The following is a 22,580-nucleotide window of genomic DNA, read 5'->3' as shown; positions in this document are numbered from 1 at the left end:
TAAGTAGGAAAGTAGAAAGACTGAAATAGTATTGTCTTGTAAAACATACTTTATGTTTTATATACTCTATAATCTTTGAGAAATAGCTGGTGTGTGGTGGGCGTTCTGGCACAATATGGCTGCCGTCGCATCATCCAGGTAGATGCTGCAAATTGTTGGTGGTTGAGGAGACCCCCCCCCCACTATGTAAAGCACTTTGAGTGCAGAGAAAAGCGCTATATAAATGTAATGAATTATTATTATTAATTTTTTTTTACTGTGTACTATTGTGGACAGGATGCAAAATTGTGAAGAAGGGACAGTCAATGGGCTGCTCTCTTGAGTAGGTACTTATTATGAATAAGTAAATACTTCATAACCACTAAAAAAGTACGATCTATATAGTATGAATGTGTGTAGTATTTATTCGCCATGTTGCCCTTATCACGTAACCTACAGCATCAGTTGAGTCCCGTCACAGCCATTCAAAAATCCTCTCCCGTGGCCTCATGGGATAGTAAAGTGTCCATCGTATGCACACTTCAGAATCTCGCCGGAAGTAGTAGGTCATCCGGGTACTTTTTCCTACTCTTTTATGAGTACTGTGAATTCGGACATACTTCTTTTGTCATATACTATATTGTAGGGTTTGGGAAGTATGCGATTTCGGATGCAGCCTTGGACTTCTGCATTCGTTACTTCTCCACCCATACACTTCTTCTTCCCTTCCAACAATTATCTCAAAGTGATAATGTAGCACTTTTATTAAGCATTATTTTACACATAATACATTGTTCAAAGGACAGTTTGTTTTAAAACTTTGAACCAACCTTCTTTATTTTTATCTATTGGTTTGGTCATAGTAATTTAACAATGTACATTATTATGCCAACTGCTCTCAAATCGAATGTAAGCCATGTAAAATATGCAATCCAGCAAATCCTGTTGACATAATGATTTAGCAATTTCCTGTTTAAAAACACGGAAAATATATTCCATATACATTCAAACTTACACATTAATGAAGCAAGTTTTGATCAACTTTAAAAAATGAAATAATGGTCTTATTGTTAGGTACCAATAATCATTTCAACAAACAAAAACAAGAGTCCCAAATCGCAACACTATGACAGCAGCCTCCCATGAGCCCCTCCTTGACCCCAGTGGGGTATTTACTTACTAAAGCGCTGTGGCTGCCATCTCTTCACTTTCTGTCTCTATATATCCATTTTTCTCCTGTTGCTGCCCCATAAGGGGAAAGAAAGAGAACATTTCCTGTGTCTTTTAGCTCCGCTACTCCGCTTTTGTCCACAGAGTCCAACTATCATTAAAAGTAGCCCTCTCCTCTAGACTTCATTCTCCCCCTCCTCTGCCCCTGCGCTTTTTCCACCCTCCTCTCTACTCTCTTTGAATCAACACAGGAAACTTTCTGCCTCAGCCAATCAGTGCCCTTGTCTGGGGCCGGGTGGGAGTAAGGAACCTCTTTGGCTCCACCCACAGCATTAACAGATTTCCCCTAGGACAGTAGTTCTCTCTTCTTTCTTAAAGAGGCAGACGCCTCATTTTATACGACGTGATGCTGAGAATAATGGGTTAGTGATGATTAATTCCATAGAGATCTTATTATTATTATTGTCACCTTTGTTGTTAGGGAGGCACCACAACACATCAGTGATTGAGACACATTTTCGACTACACTTTTTGTGTGACAAACATTTTCTTTAACAGAAAACAGGAAGACATAAACTTTGTTTATATATAACATAAATAGACTGAGGATCTCAGATCCGAATATATATATATATATATATATATATATATATATATATATATATATATATATATATATATAAAAATATTTGACCTAAAAACAAAAATGAAACATCACTGAACTTACTAACTTATTATTTTCCTATTATCTCTGTAAAGCTGCTTTGAAACAATCTGTATTGTAAAAAGTGCTATATAAATGAATGTGACTTGACTTGACTTGACTAAACAATATTTGTTGTTGCAGATTTTGTTGAAATCATTTGCAGATGTTGTTGAAGGCATAGTGTGAACCTTTAAGAGTGATCACACATGGGTGTAAACAGTAACACATGTTGTAGAAATGTGTAACCATTGTTCTTGGTTAAAAAACAATGTTCTTGCATAATATACTTTAACATTTTAATGTATAAACTATACTAACTGTATGATACAATATTTGTTCTAATCTTATTCTCAACCAGGGAAAAATAGCAAATATAGACAAAGCTGTAACGGCATTTCAGCTTAATGACATTTTAATGCTTTAAGTTGTCTGCCAACCATTAACAGCATATACTTAAAAAATGTTAGCAATTGTTACAGAAATAAAAATGTAATGTTTTGTAACAATGTAAAAGTCTTTACTGTCACTTTTGATCAATTCAACTTAAAAGATTTCTTGAAAAAAAAATATTCAAAAGTTTGGGTCAGTGTATTTTTACAGTACAATATATTTTTTTACTGTATGTGAAAAAGGTTTGGTGTTTTATGTTACATTTTTTTTTATTAATTTATGTATGTTGCATTATTTTAGTGTCGTGTATTTTATCCCGATGGTTTGTCTTTAAGTAACACTGTTCTGTGTATTTTTATTTATTAGCCATTGTTTATAGAATGGCCGGTTTTAATGAACTGTAGTTTTTAATTTGGCCTTTTATTTTAAACATCTGTATTGTTATGGGGATTTACCTTAAGCAGATTTATGTAGTTTAAGTAGATTGGTATATTAAAGTTGTAATGCAACGGAAGAAGCAACAGATCTTTTCTTCTGTATTGTAACATATTTGAGTGTAATAGATTATCGAAAAAGAAAAAAAAAGTACAGTGGGGACTTTGTTCAATGTATTGGTTGTTGATTGGATTTTGAGATGTGGGAGAAGTCTGAGAGAAGTCTGTTTTTTTTATCGGACTGTCATGTTATGACATTTTGATTAAACATTTAGAGAAGAGAAGAAGAAACGTATGCATGTATGAATTGTTCAAAATAAGATTTATAACATGCATTTAGAAAATAGATAGGGTGAATTTTCATTTCATACCGACTTTATATCAGTTCATGATACGTTTATGAACTGTAAAATATGCATATTTCCGTAAATTTAACAGGATGTTTTATAGTGCTCAGTAAGGCTAATAAATTGCATTAACTTCTAGAAGAATTGTTTTTGTAATTATTATTATGAATACATTTATTTACAGAACATTGGTGTCTGTGTTTTGCCTCTGTGTTATGACAACAATAATCCACAGAGATTTTACCATAATTAAGGGGGTTTTACTCACTCTGCAGCACATCGTCACAACAACATTACTTAACCATGGTAAAATCACTGTAATTATTGCTTTAGCATCATAAGGTTGTATAAGCATACGTGTTACTGACATGTCTGGGGTCACTGGGATCCAGGCTGTGCAGTAGATTCTGCAGCTGGTCCATTTCATTCTGGGCTTGATTCCTATCAGCATTCAGTGTGTCCAGCTGCCTCTCCACAGCCTCCATCTCTCCTCTTAGCTCTCCCAGCCTCTGTATCCTCCTTTGAAGCTCTTGCCTGAACTGCTCCTTCTCAGCTTCACAGATCTATGTGCAAATCAACATAGATAAATTAAATAATAAAAAAAAAAAATGAAATATGAATGGGGACTCAAGTGGCCATCAAGTTTGACTTAAAACAGAGAAAATATTCTCAAGGAGAACTGCAAGTGGTGTTTTAAAAACTTAGAACTTTTAAAGGGGAACATCTCACCCGTCTCTGAGAAACTGTCTCCTCTAGCTGCCGGAGCTCCTCACTGGCTCTAAGGATCTGCTGCTCTCTCATCTCAATTTCTTTAAGTAATTGCTGTAATCGCACCTCAGCTAAAAAAATAATAAATAAATAAAAAAACAAAAACAGATGCATTAGGAAAACTGCAGAGATGTGGATCTTATAGTGGTCCCATAAAACCGGGAAAATGTCCTGCATCATTTGTTTGCTGATGCCACTTGGTTTGATTATTTTTGGGGGCCACTGTTCAACAGTCAGTTCAGTTTTATTTGAGGGTAATATTGTACATACAGTATGCGCAAGCAAAGCGATTGTATGCAACTTAGTCCCATACCTGAGCAGCATTGCTGGTAATAAGAATAAAAATCTACAGATTGTTACAAGTAAAGATAGTAAAAAATGAATAGCATGTGTAATATACAAATGAATTTACTTTATATAGCTATTTAGACCCTTTAGTATAATGTGAATACACAGTGCCCTTGAACCTTTGTACCTCTGAGCTGCGCATGTCTGGACATGTCATGTTCTCTGGGGTAGTCTGTCTCTGTCAGGTCCGCTGAGGCTGGCTGATGCTGGTCTTGTGCACCCAAGAGGATGTTCCTCTTCTGACAAGACTTTCCTATGTAGGGACTCTCGATAGAAAGTTTCTCTACCTCCACCTCCTGAACAACATAGAGAATGATGTTTCTAAAAATTAATATAATCCTACCATACAAAACTGACTAAAGCAAAGTCAATTGGAGCTTTTGTATTGCAGAATTTAATCATCAAAGCTCAAATAAAATGTCACCTATGAATTAATCAGAATGTAACTAACTGTTAAAGACTCTTATTAAAATATATATATATTATTTTCTTAAAAGTGGAACTGAATGAAGTAAAACTTCATTCACTACATATTGGATGGAAAAAGACGCACTACCATTCAAAAGTTTGGGGTCAGTAAGATAGTTGTTTTAATTAAATTGATACTTTTTATTTAAATTAATACCTTTATTTAGCATGGATGCATCAAATTCATCAAAAGTGATAGTAAAGACATTTAATGTTACAAAATATTTTTTTGAGCATTAATAGCTAGATATAGCTGTCCTCACTTTCAGCACAGTTTGGGCTCTGGAACCAAACTCCTGGGTTGAAGGGTGGATAGCGTCAAGTCTTCAACTTGACACCACTGTTTTGGGTTTTTTTCCTGTCCAGAATGTCTTTATCTCCCACCTCTGTAGGAGTGATTCCTTCATCCCAAAAGAAAGTTGGAGACATGGAGACCTAGTGGGCCCTGTTCAAAGCCTGCATTGCAGAAGCAACTGGCTGGAAGGTTGTTGGTGCCTATCGTGTCGGCAACCCAAGAATACGGTGGCGAACACCAGCGGTGAGGGAGGCCGTCAGGTGGAAAAAGGAGGCCTTTTGGGTGCAGTTAACCTGTGGGTCTCCCGATTCTGCCAAAAGGTATTGGCAGGCTAAAAGGACCACACCTGCAGTTGTCATGGAAGCAAAAACTTGGATATGGGAGAAGCTCGGACAAGCCATGGAAAAGGACTTTTGGTCGACTTCAAAGAGGTTCTGGCAAACCATCAAGCGGCTTAGGCAGGGAAAGCATGGGCTGGGATACTGAGATACTGAAGGCCCTGAATGAATTCGGGCTGTCTTGGCTGACACGCCTGTTCAATATCGCATGGGAATCCGGGACAGTGCCTGGCGATTGGGTGTGGTGGTTCCCTTTTTTTCTGTCTTGTGGGGGGGCACTTTGGGAGCATGGGGTACCAGGGCCAATTATGTATGCCATCCGATCCCTATACAGCCGTGTTAAAGCTGGATTTGCATTCTCTGCAGTGTGTCAAGCTTGTTCCCAGTGAACGCTGGTCTCCGCCAGGGCTGCCCCTTGTCACAATCCTGTTTGTGATATTCATGAACAGGTTCTCAAGGTGCAGCCGGGGGCAGAGGGTGTCTAGTTTAGGGTCCTTAGGGTGCTGCTCTTTGTGGATGATGTTGTCCTGATGGCCTCATCGGGCTGTGACCTTCAGTGCTTCCTTGGGCTGTTTGCAGCTGAGTGTGCAACGGTGGGAATGAGGGTCACCACCTCCAAATCCAAGGGCATGGTTCTCAGCCAGAAAACAATGGACTGCCCACTTCGGGTAGGGAGTGAGCTGCTTCCCCAAGTGGAGGAGATCAAGAATCAATGGGTCTTGTTCACGAGTGAGAGGTAGGAGAGGTAGGTCAGAGCATGAGATCGGGTCATTATACTGGACCGTTGTGGTGAAGAGAGAGCTGAGCATGAGGGCAAAGCTCTCGATTTACCAGTCAATCTATGTTCCAACCCTCACCTATGGTTATGAGCTTTGGCTAGAGACCGAAAGAATGAGCTCACAGATACAGATTGCAGATGTGGCCAAAATGAGTTTTCTCTGCAGGGTGTCTGGCTGACCCCGAGAGACAGGCGGTGAAGTAGAGCCGCTCCTCCTTCGCGTTGAATGGAGCCAGTTGAGGAGGTTCTAGCATCTAGTCAGGATGCCTCCTGGGCACCTAGCGGTGGAGGTGTTGCGAAAAAGGACGTATGGGCAGCCTACTTAGCCTGCTGCCACTACGACTCAGTCCCAGACAAGTGGAGGAGAATGGATGGATGGATAAATATAGCCTTGGTGAGCAAGATACTATTTTCAAAAACCCTCAATCCCCAAACTTTTGAACGGTAGTGTAAATTTACCAATAAAAAAAAAAAACTATAATTAATCCCTTTTTCTCAAAAAAAAATCACAATCAATGATCTACTTATATCCTCAAGTTATTATAAAACCTATACAAAACCAAAACTTACAAGGTCTGGATAAAATGGAAGAGGTTCAAACTTGACATCTATTTTGTGAAAAGCCAACTCTTGCTCGAGCTCATAGTGTTTTTGACAGGCCTGGGTCAACTCCACTGTTTTCTGCTTCAGCTGTGTAATGAGGAAGAGGTAATTTAAACAAAACACTTTACATAACACCATAAAACACATCAGCCACACATCACTACAAACCTCTCAGCTCAGAATGAAATTGAGTCTTAAAGATATGTGTACTACAAAACTGTTACACTCATGGAAATGCACAGAGCAATGAATGATAATTGAAGATTTCCATTAATACAGAATGCACACATGCAGAAACATGCTAAAGAACATAGCAATGCCATACCATCAACATTGTTCTCTAAAGCGAGAACCTGAGAGGACAGGAGAACATAACGTTGACATCATTCCGTAATTGGTAGGGCACATAAGTTAAAAGACATTTAAGTACCTGACAGAGGGAATCCAGCAGAGGAGCATGATATGGAAGCTGAGATTGAAGAAGGAATGAAGAGAAGAGACAGTAGAAGACATACAGATAGTTTACATAAGAGCACAAGAGTGAAAGATAAATAAAATCAATAGGGAAGGGAAAGTTAAAAGGGATTCACTTTCTGCATTAGAGCCAGTTCTGCAATGAACTGGCCTCAAGTGGTCACTGGTCTCAAGTAGACTTCTAGCGGATATATGAAGTCAGTTCTACTCAAATTTACCTGTGTCTAAGCAGATTAGCGGTAGATCATCACATTAGCCATGCATGTGGTCCACTAACGTTTGACAGAAAAGTGTCCTATTACAAGCAGTACCTTGAACAATATCTATTGTTTTTCATTTAAAACCTAACAAAAACGATTTCTGTTAAATATTTTACTTAAAAAAATGTGCTTGTGCAATATAAATAAATGCCACTTTTTAAAAATTGTATATACTGAGCAAGTGCATTAAAGCAATGAGTATAAATTTGCTTTTCTAGTAGTTGAAACAGATTTTGTTTTTCCAAATGCAGGCTCTCCAAGAACTTCTTCAATTAAAGCGATGGTAAATGATGCAACACACTCAAAAACACTCTTCAGTACCATTCACAAAGTACCTTTGGAGTAGGTGACAAAAGCATGGAGTAAGAAGAGAGAGCTGAACAGGAAATTGTCTAGAAATAGACCGAAAAATTCATGTCAATTTTGAATAATTAATGTGTACTTGAGTGCTCACTGTGACTGCATTTTGAGTGTGCAAGCACAAAGATTTTAAAATTAATATGAAAGCAGATTAAAGTAATTTATAGATAAAAGTCAACATGAAACATGACAAATTTACAACCCATTTTCCTCCCGTTATGTGACATTTCAGATTGAAACAGTATTCAACAAGAAAAAAACAAACATATTTCTGTAATAAGTGATGATGTTTTAGAGATGGAGCAAGTGAGTTGTCTGTAGTGTCTTGCCTTAAAAGGATAGTTCACCCAAAAATGAACATTAATTCACCATTTACTTACCCTGGAGTTGTTCTAATGGCGTTTGCCCTTCTTCAAAAGGAGAATTTTTTTAAATGTCTTGCTCGTGCTCATCCATATAATGGCAGTAAACCAGTGACCAGCATCAAGCTTTAAAAAAAGATGCAAAAGTATCACAGAATGATCCCATGCAAAATGTGTTTTATATTCCAAGTGACGAAATTTAATGCATTGTTTAATTAAAATCCTGGTCTTGGCCGTTGGTCTACTCTGCACGACTGTGAGTTCAAGACTCTATTAGTCGCCCAGAAAAGGAGACATAAAATACAATTCCAATAAATCCCCCCAAAAAGTATCTGTATACTTTCTTCATTGAGATGAACATCTCCAGACTTGAATTCCGGTTGTCAGAATGACTGGTGGCAGATGTGAACATGATAACTTCTTGTTGCGATGAACACAACAGATATATTCATCTCAGAGAAAAAAGTACATGGATTATATTTTGTGTCATGTTTTTATTAATCTTGATTTCTCACAACTTTTCCCGGGCCGGAGACGGAGTGAACTGCTAATAGACTCTAATGAATGCCCAGTTGTGCACAGAAGAAAAAACGGCCAAGCTCAGGATTTTAGTTAAATAATACATTATATTTTTTAACCAAACCTTGTCATATACCCCCAGAATACTTGGAATATACAGAATGTGATCATTCTGTGATACTTGTGCATCTTTTTTTAAAGCTTGATGCTGGTCGCTAATCACTGCCATTATATGTACGAGTGCAAGTGGGACTTTTTTTTCTTTTTGTGACCCAAAAAGAAAGAAGAGCATACGGCATTAGAACAACACCATGGTGAGTAAATGATGACTTAAGGCTGTAATACGCTAGTACACTAATTTTAAAATCTGAAAAGATTTTAAAACATTAGGCGTCAAACACTTGCAGACTTTGCAAATGGTTACAGAGAAAAACTAGGCATCATCCAAATTTCAAATTGTTATGAACACAACAAACTCACACAGAAACACACGCCTCATTGCTAGAAGACTCATGACAGATGAAACACGGATGTGTAGGAGATGACCGCAGTAGTTGACTCTGTGTGCTGAGTCACAAAAAAAAAAAACGGATTGGTAGACGGGGTCAGTATGGACTCTACAGATTACAGCGGGAGATGGCGTAGTCAGTTGTTTTATCTATGCTGAGGAGTCAAATATTGAGGGAGGCTAATTTGTTACGTGTGTTCTTTTAATTTACTTTTGAATTGTTGTTGTATTTGCATTTTATTGCAACACCGGTAGATAAAGGACAGCTTCGGTTTCAGTAGCAATGCATCATATACTACAATAAGTATTCTAAAATCGGCTAAAATATCAAACATGTTTTAATATCCTCCGACTGGATGGAATCATAATCTGAAGCTAAAAAAAAAATCAGACTCTGTGCCCATCATGCACTTTTCTGTAAAATCAATCGACTCCAATTGCCCAAAATCTGCCGACTGGTGGAGACTTCTGCCTTTTGTCAACTTTTGTCAACTTGTCTGCAAAAATCAGAAAAAGTCGTGTAGTGTATTTCTGCCTTTATTTACATTTTTGGGTGAACTAACACTTCAAAAAAGTCAATTTGGATTTAGTTTTGACTTTAAAAATAGGTTTTGTTAGGTGGTGCTTCTTAAGGAAATTATCTGAAATAAAAAAATATTCTTTACATAAGATATCACAGTTGTGTGTGAGGGCGAAATGCTCCACCCTATTCACACTGAGCTTGATGACAGCGAAGACTGCATCACCCACCATTTCAGATTTGGTGTCCAGTTCTCTCCTGAGTTCCTTGTGTCCCAGCTGTTGTTCCTGGTTCTGGTGCCTCAGCTTTTGATTGGCTGTGTCCTGCCGCTCCAGCTCTTCCAGTGCTGCGGTCCGCTCTCTCTGAAGCTGTGCAGTCTCCTCAACTCTCAACTCCAACTCCTGCTCCAAACGCTCCACTTCCTCTATAAGAACAGCACAATGGGGCTCATATTATAACAGCACATATGAAGATAAGACAAATGTAGAAGATGAGATGGTGTACCCATATGAAAGCGTTGATGTGCTTGCTCTCTATCCTGTGGACTGATTGGTTGTCCATCCAGTATTTCCAGTGACCTCAGATGAAAAATTAGGAAGAGGTGATAATGGGGCAGGCTGGAGATAGGGTTTTCTGCTAATGTCAGATTCGTCAGGTTCTTCAGAGGCTTTAGTTTGGCCATCTCATGAAGCTAGATCATAAAGGTTGAGAATGTTGTAAGTAACACAATTGTGCATTACAAAAACTGAGTATGAGTAATTCCCTTTTAACACAGTTAAATATGACATTAAAGGTATAATGAAAATCCAGTCATTATTTACTTTCCCTGATGTCGTTCCAAACCAGTTTGACTTTCTTTCTTCTGCTGAGGAATATATTTTGGATAATGTAACCAAACAGTATTGGTTCCCTTTGGCCTTTGATTTCCATTGTTTGGACAAAAAAAAATTTGCTGATACATTTTCCAAAATATCTTCTTATGTTCCACAAAAGATTGAAAGTTATACAGGTTTTGAATGACATGAGGGTGAGAAAAACAATGAAAAAGTTTTCATTTTTGGGTATTTTTTTTTCTGTTGATTTTAAACACATATATACAGATATAAGCAAAGGCTGAGATTGAAAAACCCAGATAAATTGTACCTACAGAGAATATCTTGTTGCTGTGTAGGTTTATGGTCTGAAGGGATCTGAGCTTCTTTGCCATCCAGACCGGAAGATGTTCAATGTTGTTGAAGGCCAAATTTAGAACCTGAAGGTTTGTCATGTGCTCTAGACCTTCAATTTTTCTGTACATAATAACATTTAATAACTGTTTAATAACATTATATCTTTTATTCTGTTATAACATTATGAAAACAATAAAAAAAATGGATATGTGGTGCCACCACAGGGAATGCTTGTCGTCAAGTAGACAAATGTCTCATTCTCTTACTGTATGCTGTTACTGGAAAGGTGGAGTTCCCGTAGTTGACATAATTTCTCTAGTTTCTCAATTTTCTCAATCCTGTTGTTACTGAGGTTGAGAACCTGCAGGCGCTCACACTTGTCCAAATTTTCAATATACTAAAAAAACATGAACACACAGAAGTCAATACAAATGAATGCAAAATGCAACAATACACTTTACCAATCACACTGAGCATTAACCAAATAATGTCCAAATCTTACCCTAAATTGTTTGTCATGTCCCGTAGATGTAGACAGATCCAGAGTCTGCACAAGGACTACATTTTCACATTTAGTTAATCTCCTAATCAGGTCTTCTGTGATGTATCTTGTCCCCTTCCCCATATATTTACTTTTGTCTAAGGGTAGATATTTGTGTAAATGAATAACACACTATGGAGTGCAAATAAAACTGGTAGCAGCAAAGTAATTAATGATCTGAGAAGCTGAAATTTGGTTGCAAGTTAAGTTCAAGTAAGGGTGAACCTCCTAAAAAATAATGAAATTATTCATCATTGTGCTATTACAAAACGCTTAAATGCATTAGATGAAAATGTGTTCCTTTTCGCACTGTGGACTAAAAAAATTAACTCTTTCTTAATAAACATTGTTCACAATCTTACTAGTTTAATTTGTCTACTAACCAAGTCCAATAGACATGATTATTCTGGCAATTTCTAAAAGATATTTTCACCCCTGTATCATTTCAATCACATCACAAATTATTTTGTTTTTAAAGGTACAGTATGTAGGCTAACTTTTTTGTTCAAAATTAACTAAATGTAGTCAATAATGATCCGAATCCATTATAAATCCTTCTTCCAAAGTGTGTTTTTGTCTTACCCTGATTTACTACGGTAAGCCTATTTTTAGACCGGGCAGGGTGGTTTTCGCGGGAAATTGCATAGGTCACGAGTCTTGTAATATCCATCGTAGTTTTAAACATGAAATAATTCACACTTTAATGGATTTTTAGTTTTAGATTAAGTGCCCAAAGTTAAAGAAATATCCACTTGTTGAATGAATTTGGAGAAATTACCTAAAGACTTCAAAGGGACATTACATATCAGATGAGAGAGACACCTGTAACGTTACTGTAGGACATGCAGTTTCTAAACAATAAGAGACTGAGATGTAGCGGTACCATCATCGTTAAGATCTTCAATAGGACCTCCATCCCTCTCCGACCGTGAGATGGCGTTGGGGGTCACAGATTTGCTCTGGAGGCTCTTGGAACATTTGGATCTTGTTGTTGGTGATTGTTTGCGCATCTTGCTTGCGAGTCTTTTCATTTTATTAACGTGGGGGAATTCATTTTATCTGAGGAAGCCAGCGATTACGATACTCATCCTACCTAAATCAAGACGACTGCTAAAACCTAACTGTTAACTGCTGGTAGTTTCTTCTGCTTTATGTTAAAACTTACAATGCAGACCAAATCTGACTAAATGATAGAACGAAAGTCATCTACTGACAAAAATGTTATATTTAAAGTAAGTTTTATATTTAACTGCATGGCCACTCTTGTGAAGACTCGTCCATTTTTGTTAGCCCAGTTTCCATAGCGACCTATTAGGATTCCTAGGGATCATCCAGTAACCGTCAGATTATTATAATTCTCTATTAAATACTGTCAAAGCGGATACAAGCCTGTTACCTTTATCTCTTGTCCCAGGTGTCATATATAGTTCATGCGTTTCTAAAGGTTTAAACTGAGCTATTACTCTCTTGTCTGATTCTCCAGCCATGAACTCAAATCATTCGCGGTGATGTTAGGATCATGTGACTCAGCTGCAATTATTTCAAAATAAGAGTACTGTGCGCTCAAAGCAGACTCAATATCCAAACAACCAGAATGTTTCTCACAATGTTTAGCAAAATATTATAATAATAGTATGCACATACATAAATAACAACAAACAATTTCCTAAACACATTGTCATTAATCAACGAAAATTGAAAGTTGTTTGATATAACAAATTGGACATGTAATACTTTTGTTTGATAGTTTATTTAATTTTGCATATGTTTGTGGTTAATACAGAATAATGACTAAGATTATAAAATAATCACATATTTAAAGAATTTCAAAAAAAAGTAGAATTTCTAAACAATATTTTTTTTTGTATTTGAATGCTTCTGTTTATTCTTATTCTTATTCAGAGTATGTTATAAAATAATAACATGCATAAGAATTATCTCTTTTATTGACATTGCAATTTATCATTTAACTTCACAGCCAGATAATAAGAAATCAAATTCAAAATCATCCAACACTCCGGCGTATTGTTTGCAGGCAGCATTCCTGCAGTCAGATTCAAGTGGCCACCAGTCCACCAAAGCATGTGAGTCCAAAGGAAACTTATACCTAAACACATGGTATAAAGAAAATCAGTTCTGAGGTTTTTGTACTAGCCCACATAATAGTTAAATAATGAACGTGAAACACTCTCACTTTACAATGTGTTGTACTAATGAACATAACATTAAATAACAGATGTGTTACATAACAGATTTTAGGAATTCATAATGAATTTGCAAAAAAATGTATATATAGGCTATAATGAATTTTTTTGGTCGTACAAACAGATAGTCTTGCCCAAAATCTTGATTTAAGGTACTGTATGATGTGTTTTTTAAAACATGAGCAAGAAAGCAAAAAATAACTCACTTATAAGCACGATCCACTTTTATCTTCATGCTCTCAGAAGTCATGACCAGATACTGCTTGCCAACTTCGAAATTTGTTTCATCGCAAGTTGCCTTCTTCACAAAATCTATTTCTGAATCTGTTTTTAAGTCGTCCGTTTGTTCTGCAGAAGAGAAATTCTGGATTGAAGCTGTGATGCAACTTGTTTATTCAAATCGTTTATTCAAATAATTATTTTACTTTAAATCATTTACAACTTAAACTTTATAATATATTGACACAAAACATATTCAGTGTACACTTGCCTTTTTTTAGCACTGCTTTAACTTTTGCTTTGTAGGTCACGAAATCTCCACTTGCCTCAGAGGATTCAATTAACACTTTAAATACTAGAAAAAAAGATGGGGCAGTAAATGACATGTACCATTGTGCAAACGTATACCACTGATCACGTGACAATGATTTTTATGTGACCAGAAGCTTCATGAGCATCATTATTTACCATATTTCATGCTTTCTTTGCACATATCACTTTTGCGCTGTTCAGCAGTGATTGTGGGATCAGTGGTGGATTTAAAGTTGCAACATTCCGCTAATTTTCAAAAAGACATGGAAATACAGACAAATTGTTAAACTAACACAGACACATTAAACTCAATACACATTTAAGCCTATATGTAAATGATAACGTCATGTGCGATTTCAGTTTTTTCTTTATTTCAGTTTTTTTTTTGCTTTTAAGCAGCTTACCTGCCATGCACTGACACTGGTCTCCCTCACAGAGTCGCAACAGTTTGCGGCTTTGTTTGTGGTAAAACTTTGTACAAGTACTTCCTATTAAAAATGAGTAGAGAAAGCTTATTTTATGTAGCCAAAATCAGTTCAGCCAGATATAAATAAAACATTTGGGGAAACATTTGTGCTATACCTTGATCATTAAATTCGTAAACTCTGAATACCGAGGATCTGCTCATGCCAGTTTCAAATTCCTCTTGAATACGGAAACCCACACAGTAGAATTCTTTTGATGGTATCTACAGGATAAGTATTGTATGGTTAGAAATATTCTTCAAGATGACAATGACAAGATGTCAAGCTGACATTCTTTAATGCAAACTTTTGGAGAAAGTTTGTTTTTGTCTAGCAATGCTTACCGAATCTATTTGAAGGATGACTTTGTCACCCACTATTTCAAAGTTGGAAATCCGAGACTCAAGTCCATTTTGATACTGCAAAATTTAGAAACATAAAATGTCACTACAGTTTTCTGAAACTATGAATTTTTTCTGTGGAAATGTATTTGCATTTAGTGTCTCACCATATCTAAATCCTCCTGGACTGGGGTCACACCGGTCGGCAAATTAATTTCCATCACAGTGAGTCCTGACTCAGTTTCAATTGCATTTTCATGTGGCTTGTATCTTTACACATAATGGCATTTTTTAATGCGTTTTACATGCAAATCAGAAATTTACACTTAAAACCTGTAACTTCTTATTAGGAATTTCTACAGACTTACTTTGCACAGGCCACAATCCGCTGTGACAAAAGCATATGATCTGCTCACAAAGAAATCAAATTAGCTGCACCAAGTTCATTTTAAAAGATAACGAGTGTATAAAAGTAGAAAAAATTACAGAACGTACCATCTGCATATGGGACACGGTCATGAATGTCAATTGATATACTAAATTGGCAATTTTCATTACTCTCTGTCATCCCATAGTAAACTGTTCTCAGCTGTCAAAATGAGGTTAATCAATAAATAAAGTTGGTTTCATGCATAGAATATATATATATATATACACACACACACACACACACACACACACACACACACACACACACACACACATGTATAAGTCTAGATTGTTGTAGTGTTTATCAAATACACTGAAAATGACCATCCTTTAGAATGATTGTTTAAAAAAGGATGATTTTGTTTTGTTTTAGTTTGTTTTAATCTGGTCATTACTGATCAATAGCATATATTAAAATTCTACAATACTATTTTTCAAAATCAAATAAAAACACTAAAAATTAAATCAATACTTTTAAATAATACATTTGAGCATCATTACACTATATAACTAGACAAGTATAAAAAAACAGATTTTTACTTTGGGATCTGAAATTAATTTTAAGTGATCACTAGAAGATAGCAGAGGTGTTTAAATGTAAAAATAAACAAATAAATATCCAATTTTGATATATATTAGTAATATCAACCAATAACTGATACTTATATTCCTTTGTTAAATACAAGCTCACTTACTTTGGCAAATGAAACACCAGAGCTCATTGCTGTTTTGATTATTATATCATCATTTTTGATCACCTTTTCAAAGAAAACAGAAGAGTGGCATTTATATATAATTTAAATGAAAATTGTGCCCATAATAATTAAGTTAACATAATAATAATAAAAAAAGAACGTCTTACCACTATTGGTTTAGCAACAGGCTTTTGCTGAGTTAGTTTGATTCTGCTGATGTCACCTTCAGTCTTGTATTCAATGTCAACCACCATGTCTAAGGTGGCTTGACTGACTAAGATGCTATACTTGGTAAGAGCCTCCAAAGTGAGAATGCTGTCCTGAAAATTTGAGGAAAGTAAGATCACATATGATAAAGACAACATTAAAAGATTAAGATACTGTATATATTGCATTGAGTACCTGTGTTGAAAGAAAGCCCCCTCCGTATCTCTGGTCTTGTGTTAACCAGTTCAGGATGGGCTTTGCATAGGTGGAATCACCTCTGACTAAAGAGTTAAGCAGGACATAAACTGTTGTTTCCACGGTCTTTGCTGTCGCACTACTGGGTTTTAATGAATCCTTGTTAGATTTAGAGTCTTCCCAGAAACGAACTGTGGCTGGGTTCCCTGAAAATGTTAGATGTACAGACAAATTGTTCGTATTAAGTTATTGGTCAAATATTAGAGGGTTTAATCTGTGCTGATTTGTTTTTTTATGGTCAAAAGTGTGCGGAATGTCCCAAATAAGATTTTACCTTTAACTTGAGCTTGCTGTTTGATTTTTTCATAAAGGCTGACTGCCGGCATACTATTGATGTCTACCAGTGTCAGAGCATAGGATGCAATGGCTCTAACATATAAACTTTCAATCTTCTTTGACTTAGAGGAAAGGTACACCATGGCTTGATCTAAAGCATTTTTAAAGGTCTAAAGAGACAATTGTACTGTTAGTCACTGACTGAATGAGGAACAATCCTACATTGGTCAGCATTTACTGCCAGTCATACCTGTATGTTAACATTTGGGACCTTCAGAGCATTTTTAATTCCAATCATGACAAAAGAAGTGAGGAAGACTGTCTTTTCAGTGACATCTGCTCCGGAACCCTTTAAAAAAACAAGACAATCTTGATTGATCAAAACACTGAAATATAAAGTATGATATCATGAACACTTATTTTCTTCACATACCATGAGTTTAAGTGGATTGCTTTGTGATTCCTCAAAGAACGAGCCATCATTATTCTGACGATTTTTAATCAGCCAATAAATGCAGTTGATCAGCACTTCAGACTCCATAGAGACATATTCATGCATGTCAGCAAAAGTCTTGACTATAAGAGCCGTCACCCTAAAGAAATTTTTACAACATTACACCTCCAGTAGAATGTTAGTAGCACGTAAAATGTATAAGTTCTATATGTATTGCTATCAATGAAAAACATTTGTAAAATAACAATTAGACAAAGCTTCGTTTCAGCTGCCATTGAGAAAAAATATGGCATACAAAAAAAATGTAGCAGTTATTTACCAGGTACTGGCTGTTTTGTCCTTGTTCGACCACATGCTGAAACCATGTTCATATTTCAGCTTATATGACATCATGCTGGTGATGCCTGGAAAGGAACAGTGAGTCGTTAAATCACTTAATAGTTAATTATAGTTAATTGTACTGGCTATAACTGATATAGTTACTTTCGTATAAGACAAGCAAGTAAAAAACAAGATGTAATTATTATAGGATGGAAATTATCATTAAATTTTTGTTACTATTGTATGGAGACCGAGTATACAAAAAATGTGAAAATAAAATAAATAATGAAAATAGAGCAGCAATTAACGGGGTTCAAGTGCTTTAAGGACTTTAAGCACATGCGTAAAAAGTTATCTTTTAAGCACATGCGTAAAAAGTTATTATGTTTTATTTAGCAAGCCTGTAACCACCTAGTGGTTGCAGCCAATTTACAGAGAAAATATATGGTTTAAATCTTTTTAACAGTTATCGTGGTTGAGCCAAAAACCTAGCAATCTCCAATATTAATGAACGGTTTGATTGACAGCGGTGGTCCTAGAGGCAAAGTTGCTCAGAATGAGTTGTAACAAATGGTATAAAAGTTGTGGGCATGTACGAAAAATCGCATGATATGCAATCCTTTACGCACGCGAAAAACGTGAAGGCAACCCCCCCCAATATTTCCGCACTGGTTTGGTTCCGATCGGGTGAAAAACCTAGGACTATTTCCCAAAAGTGGTTTTTTTTTATTATTTTTTTTAATCCAAAATCCCCAAAAATTGTGCAGAGTAATGATCAAGCCAAGTCACTTGAGCCTGCAATGAATGGTTTGAGTTATGAGCTATTACATTCTTTTGATCGCTGTAGTGCCACCATTAGGCCGATTGGGGCGAGCCTTGGTAACGTTGTAGATGGGGGCTGGGTACTACCATCCCTCAAAGTATAAAGTCTCTACAACTTATGGTTTGGTCTGCCCGATCACTTTTAGGGGAGAATGCTGATCCTTGGAAATTCTAAACATTACAACAGGGTTTCAGCGCTGCGGCCTTGAACCCCTAAAAGAACATGATATACAAGAAATGTGAGAAAAAAAAATGTATTCTTCTCTACTGAAACAAACATCCCACCAGCTTGCATTTTCCTTTTTAATTCCTTTTCACTTGCAGCTGACTCTTTCCCCAAAATGTCCCATTTCTCTGTCTTGTCTAGGTAGTGGTAGACATAGTAGATTGGCAGGAGACTCATGAGCTCCATCTCTGCAGTTCCCCGTGGCAGGTTAGTCAACTGTTTTAAACCTTCTGGGTTATTTATTATTGACAGAAGCTCTCCCAGTACTTCACCTGAACAAGAAATACAAGTTATAAAATTGTGACTTGGCAACATTTCCTCACTATAAAAATACATAGGGCCTCTGGAACCTCCAGTATAATCAATTTGAATCTATGCAGTTTATAAAAGAAACATTATCGCACAAATCTGATATAGTTAAAAAAATGTGACTGTGTAGAAAGTGTCATTTAGCATCTGCACAAATGTGTTCAAGCTTCGCAGGCATCATACCATTAACTGTTAGAATACGATCCACAGTTGACTTGGGCACAATGTTTGGTGGAATTAATTTTTTTAACTCAAGTTTTCGCATGGAAGTGCCTAAGAAGGGAAAAAGAAATGGCGTGAAACTCCAGCACATGAGTAGAGAGCATACTTATACTCTTCAGATGTCCTTACCAAAGACTCCATTTGGATCTATTCTTCCACCACTTTGTATTTCAAGTCTGATTCCCTCTGGCTGTGAAGTACCAGAAAATTAATCAGTCAGATCATAATCTCAGGCATACTAAACTGAAACTGGTTTAGTTTTCAATAAACACAATTTTTAAGCAAAAATATTATGAGGAATCTCTACTGTACTCTTTTAAAATAAAAGACTTAAAAGACATAAAAATGTACAATAAAAACACACTGTAACTTTCAAAACTTCCTTCTATATTAAATATGTAGTTTGTACATCTTTAGAAAGAAGGGAACAAACTGTTACAAAGATACAGTCCTCTAGCACTGACTGCATATCGCCTCTTACCACCACTTTCAATTTCTTGACCACACTCTCAGACCCCCACTCAGTTCTTAAAGTGAAAGTGAGCGTATGAGTGCCAGCTTCCAAGGCCATGATGTAGAACGTGACCAAAGCCACTGAACGGCCTTCCATAAGCCCCTTGTTTTCATTGGGCTTTCCCTGTTTCACCTGTTGAGTTCCACGAAACACACACACTCCCTCTGTTGCCGTCAGGGTCACACTGAACTATTCATGTATGTGTGAGATATAGAAAGATACAGAGAGAAAGAAAACTATAATGAGTTTACCACCATAATTCCACATAAATATATACACCATTGTTCAAAAGTCTGGGGTCGGTAACATTTTTTAATACTTTTGAAAGAAGTCTCTTATGCTCACCAAGACTACATTAATTTGATCAAAAATCGAGTAAAACAGTAATATTGTGAAATATTATTACAATTTAAAATGTTTTCTATTTTAACCCTTTAAAACCGCACGTATCATATTTGATACACGAGTTTCTAAGACATATATTGAATCAGTGAGAGCAATACTTTCTTTGAAAACCTGTTGTATCTATTTTGATACGTGTATTCTGCCATCTTGTGGAATTTCACTGTACTGCAGGCAGTAGAGGGGTGATTTTTTAGCTTTTCAAAATGGCGGCTGCGATTGGATCAAGCCAGACGCTTTCGGCAGGAAAATAAAGGCTAATTTCAAGGTAAAAAATAATATTGGATTGCGCCTGATATAATTAATTTAACACTTTCTGAATTGAAATAATGCATAATTACTTAATAATTTAATCGTTAAATTACAAGTAAATCGTGTTGGAAATTGTGTATCAAATTTGATACTGCAGGTATTAATGGTGCTTTATGTCTAAACAGTAATGTCAAATTGTAGTAATGTTATCTACTTTATGACTACCACAATGCAAACACACACAATATTGGGATGATTCAATTAATGGCAATTAATGACTGAAATGCCATATTAAAATATATATTGTGTTAAAAATGCACATATTAAAACCCTCTGGGCTTCTTCGTAAAATAGTCACACTTAGCTTCCTCCCGCCCGAAAACGGGCGAAGCCTTAAAATTTTACTTTACTTTTTCCCAGGATAACCAATCAAATATATTTTTGTTCTGTAATGTTTTCTGATTATTATTTAGAATTTTTAGAATTTTTTATGATACTTTGCATTAATTATATAATTTTTATGAGCTATTTTTTCCATTAGAATTAATATATATATTTTTATTTTATTTTATTTTTCAATAAATGCAACATTTCACATCAAAATAGAGTGCAGGCCTAAAAAAAAAAAATTCAAGTGAGAAGAGCGCCATCTAGTGGCTTCAAAATGTATTAATTTGTGTCATGTCCTATAGCTTTTTTATTTATTTATTTGATTTATTCCCATTCGGAAAGAAAAAAAATGTATTACTAAGCAACCACTGAATGGAACAACACAAATTATATATCATTTTAAAGCTTAGGATATCAGCTTTTTAATGCATCTAATTTTTTTTAATGCATTTATTAACTCCTAACGAGTGCTGAGTAATCCCTCTAAAACCGAGTGTACCGCCAGCAGGCGCCACCTAGCTGCGAAAATATTCTTTACCATATTTTAAAAAAATCTTGCCTTGATTAACACAAAGTTGATGTCATTTGAAAGCTTAGAGTCTGAACTTTACAGTGAATGTATCCACTTTGAAAAACTCTTAAGTATTGCTGAGTTATTTGCTGATAAATAGAATTTCTTTTTTTTCATAATCTATAAAATAATGTACTGCAATGTGTCAAAAACATCATACAGCTCATGAAACATTCACAGATAATTGAAAATGGCACTTCATTTTTTACAGCATATTATTACAATTAAAATGAGCCCAAAATTAACATAATCTATTGCTTTTATGACAAGATATTCTTCATGGAGAAAAAATTGAGGGGGTGTCAAAGACTGTACAAAAAGGCTGTCTCTTTTCCAAATGCTGTAACTTTTGATTCCTTTATCCAAAAATTATAATGTTTTTATCCAGATGCAGCTAACATGTAGGGGGACTTCACTAAAAAAGAATTTTCCTCCTACCTTATTTCCTTCCTGAGTTATTCCATGACAAATAAGAAAGATATGCAAAATCATAATAAAAATTATATATATATATTGTCTTTTATCCGCTGTTTCTTGGCAGGACAATGTCCAAATGTAATGTAATTTATATTTTCAAAATTTTTAAAAAGAGTTCTTTCAAACGATACCTACCTTTTGACTCTCCTTGCTATAGTTTTGGAGTTATTATGATTATATTTTTTTTATATAGTTTGGGGCAAAATTTGCTGTTTCAGTCTTACCAGTTCATTTCTCTCTGTGTGTGTGTGTGTGGGTGTGTGTGTGTGTGTGTGTGGGGGGGGGGGTCTTATTTGCACTCTTGATGTTTTAGAGTGTCACCCCTTCATTGCTGTATACTTTTTTTCAGCACAGTGGCTGATCTGTAGCTTGTACCACCAAAAGTTTCTCTGAGTTTTCCTATTTTTTCGTATTTCCCATTCATTTCCTATGTCGCCCGTTTTCGGGCGGGAGGAAGCTAAGTGTGACTTTTTTTTTTACGACCCTTTAACATATCAGAATCATCTCCTTGATTTTTTTGTGTGTTCATATAGGTAATAAAACAAAAGTCACCAAGTTTCACCCCCATCCGATGAAGCAAATAAATTAAACAATTCGAAACAATTCAAGTTTTCGCCCGTTTTCGGGCGAAGGAGCCCCCAGAGGGTTAAATTTGAAACTGCAGGTATAAGGTTCTTTATCCCTGAATAGTCGTGTCACATTTTTTTTTAATGTACATCTACAATATGCCTACCACAATGTCATCTTACAATACATTTAGGTTATTTTTACAGTAACAATTCCTCTAAAATTATTAGAGCCTGAAAAGCCTGATGTATCAAATGTGATACAAAAAATATATCATAAACAAAATGAGTTGGCAAAAAAAAATTTTTTTGATT

At 35.8% G+C, this 22,580-nt stretch overlaps 2 protein-coding genes across 2 annotated transcripts in view; both read right to left on the bottom strand.

The window, feature by feature from the left end:
- Positions 1-12,822, bottom strand: part of cntrl (centriolin) — a 36,692-nt gene extending 23,870 nt beyond the window's left edge. The window contains exons 1-11 of the mRNA XM_084113887.1: positions 12,734-12,822; positions 11,299-11,435; positions 11,063-11,193; positions 10,775-10,916; positions 10,132-10,318; positions 9,858-10,051; positions 7,055-7,093; positions 6,592-6,711; positions 4,270-4,438; positions 3,756-3,865; positions 3,395-3,589 (exon numbers count right to left, since the gene is read on the bottom strand). Of these exons, the coding sequence (XP_083970013.1) occupies positions 3,395-3,589; positions 3,756-3,865; positions 4,270-4,438; positions 6,592-6,711; positions 7,055-7,093; positions 9,858-10,051; positions 10,132-10,318; positions 10,775-10,916; positions 11,063-11,193; positions 11,299-11,435; positions 12,734-12,758 (1,449 nt within the window). The 5' untranslated portion in view covers positions 12,759-12,822. The remainder of the gene's footprint in view (positions 1-3,394; positions 3,590-3,755; positions 3,866-4,269; positions 4,439-6,591; positions 6,712-7,054; positions 7,094-9,857; positions 10,052-10,131; positions 10,319-10,774; positions 10,917-11,062; positions 11,194-11,298; positions 11,436-12,733) is intronic.
- Positions 12,823-13,068: 246 nt separating this feature from the next.
- c5 (complement component 5) overlaps positions 13,069-22,580 on the bottom strand; it is a 30,871-nt gene continuing 21,359 nt past the window's right edge. Inside the window, exons 22-42 of the mRNA XM_084113954.1 lie at positions 19,575-19,796; positions 19,223-19,283; positions 19,055-19,144; positions 18,622-18,834; positions 17,513-17,597; positions 17,173-17,332; positions 16,990-17,088; positions 16,738-16,909; positions 16,404-16,609; positions 16,169-16,321; positions 16,002-16,064; positions 15,373-15,466; positions 15,246-15,285; positions 15,045-15,147; positions 14,881-14,955; positions 14,655-14,760; positions 14,477-14,560; positions 14,229-14,318; positions 14,032-14,115; positions 13,748-13,889; positions 13,069-13,444 (exon numbers count right to left, since the gene is read on the bottom strand). Of these exons, the coding sequence (XP_083970080.1) occupies positions 13,300-13,444; positions 13,748-13,889; positions 14,032-14,115; positions 14,229-14,318; positions 14,477-14,560; positions 14,655-14,760; positions 14,881-14,955; positions 15,045-15,147; positions 15,246-15,285; positions 15,373-15,466; positions 16,002-16,064; positions 16,169-16,321; positions 16,404-16,609; positions 16,738-16,909; positions 16,990-17,088; positions 17,173-17,332; positions 17,513-17,597; positions 18,622-18,834; positions 19,055-19,144; positions 19,223-19,283; positions 19,575-19,796 (2,487 nt within the window). The 3' untranslated portion in view covers positions 13,069-13,299. The remainder of the gene's footprint in view (positions 13,445-13,747; positions 13,890-14,031; positions 14,116-14,228; positions 14,319-14,476; positions 14,561-14,654; positions 14,761-14,880; positions 14,956-15,044; positions 15,148-15,245; positions 15,286-15,372; positions 15,467-16,001; positions 16,065-16,168; positions 16,322-16,403; positions 16,610-16,737; positions 16,910-16,989; positions 17,089-17,172; positions 17,333-17,512; positions 17,598-18,621; positions 18,835-19,054; positions 19,145-19,222; positions 19,284-19,574; positions 19,797-22,580) is intronic.

The sequence above is a fragment of the Abramis brama genome (genome assembly GCF_963993115.1).
Source record: "Abramis brama genome assembly, chromosome: 5".
Classification (NCBI taxonomy): domain Eukaryota; kingdom Metazoa; phylum Chordata; class Actinopteri; order Cypriniformes; family Leuciscidae; genus Abramis; species Abramis brama.
This window is presented reverse-complemented; position numbering and strand designations above follow the sequence as displayed.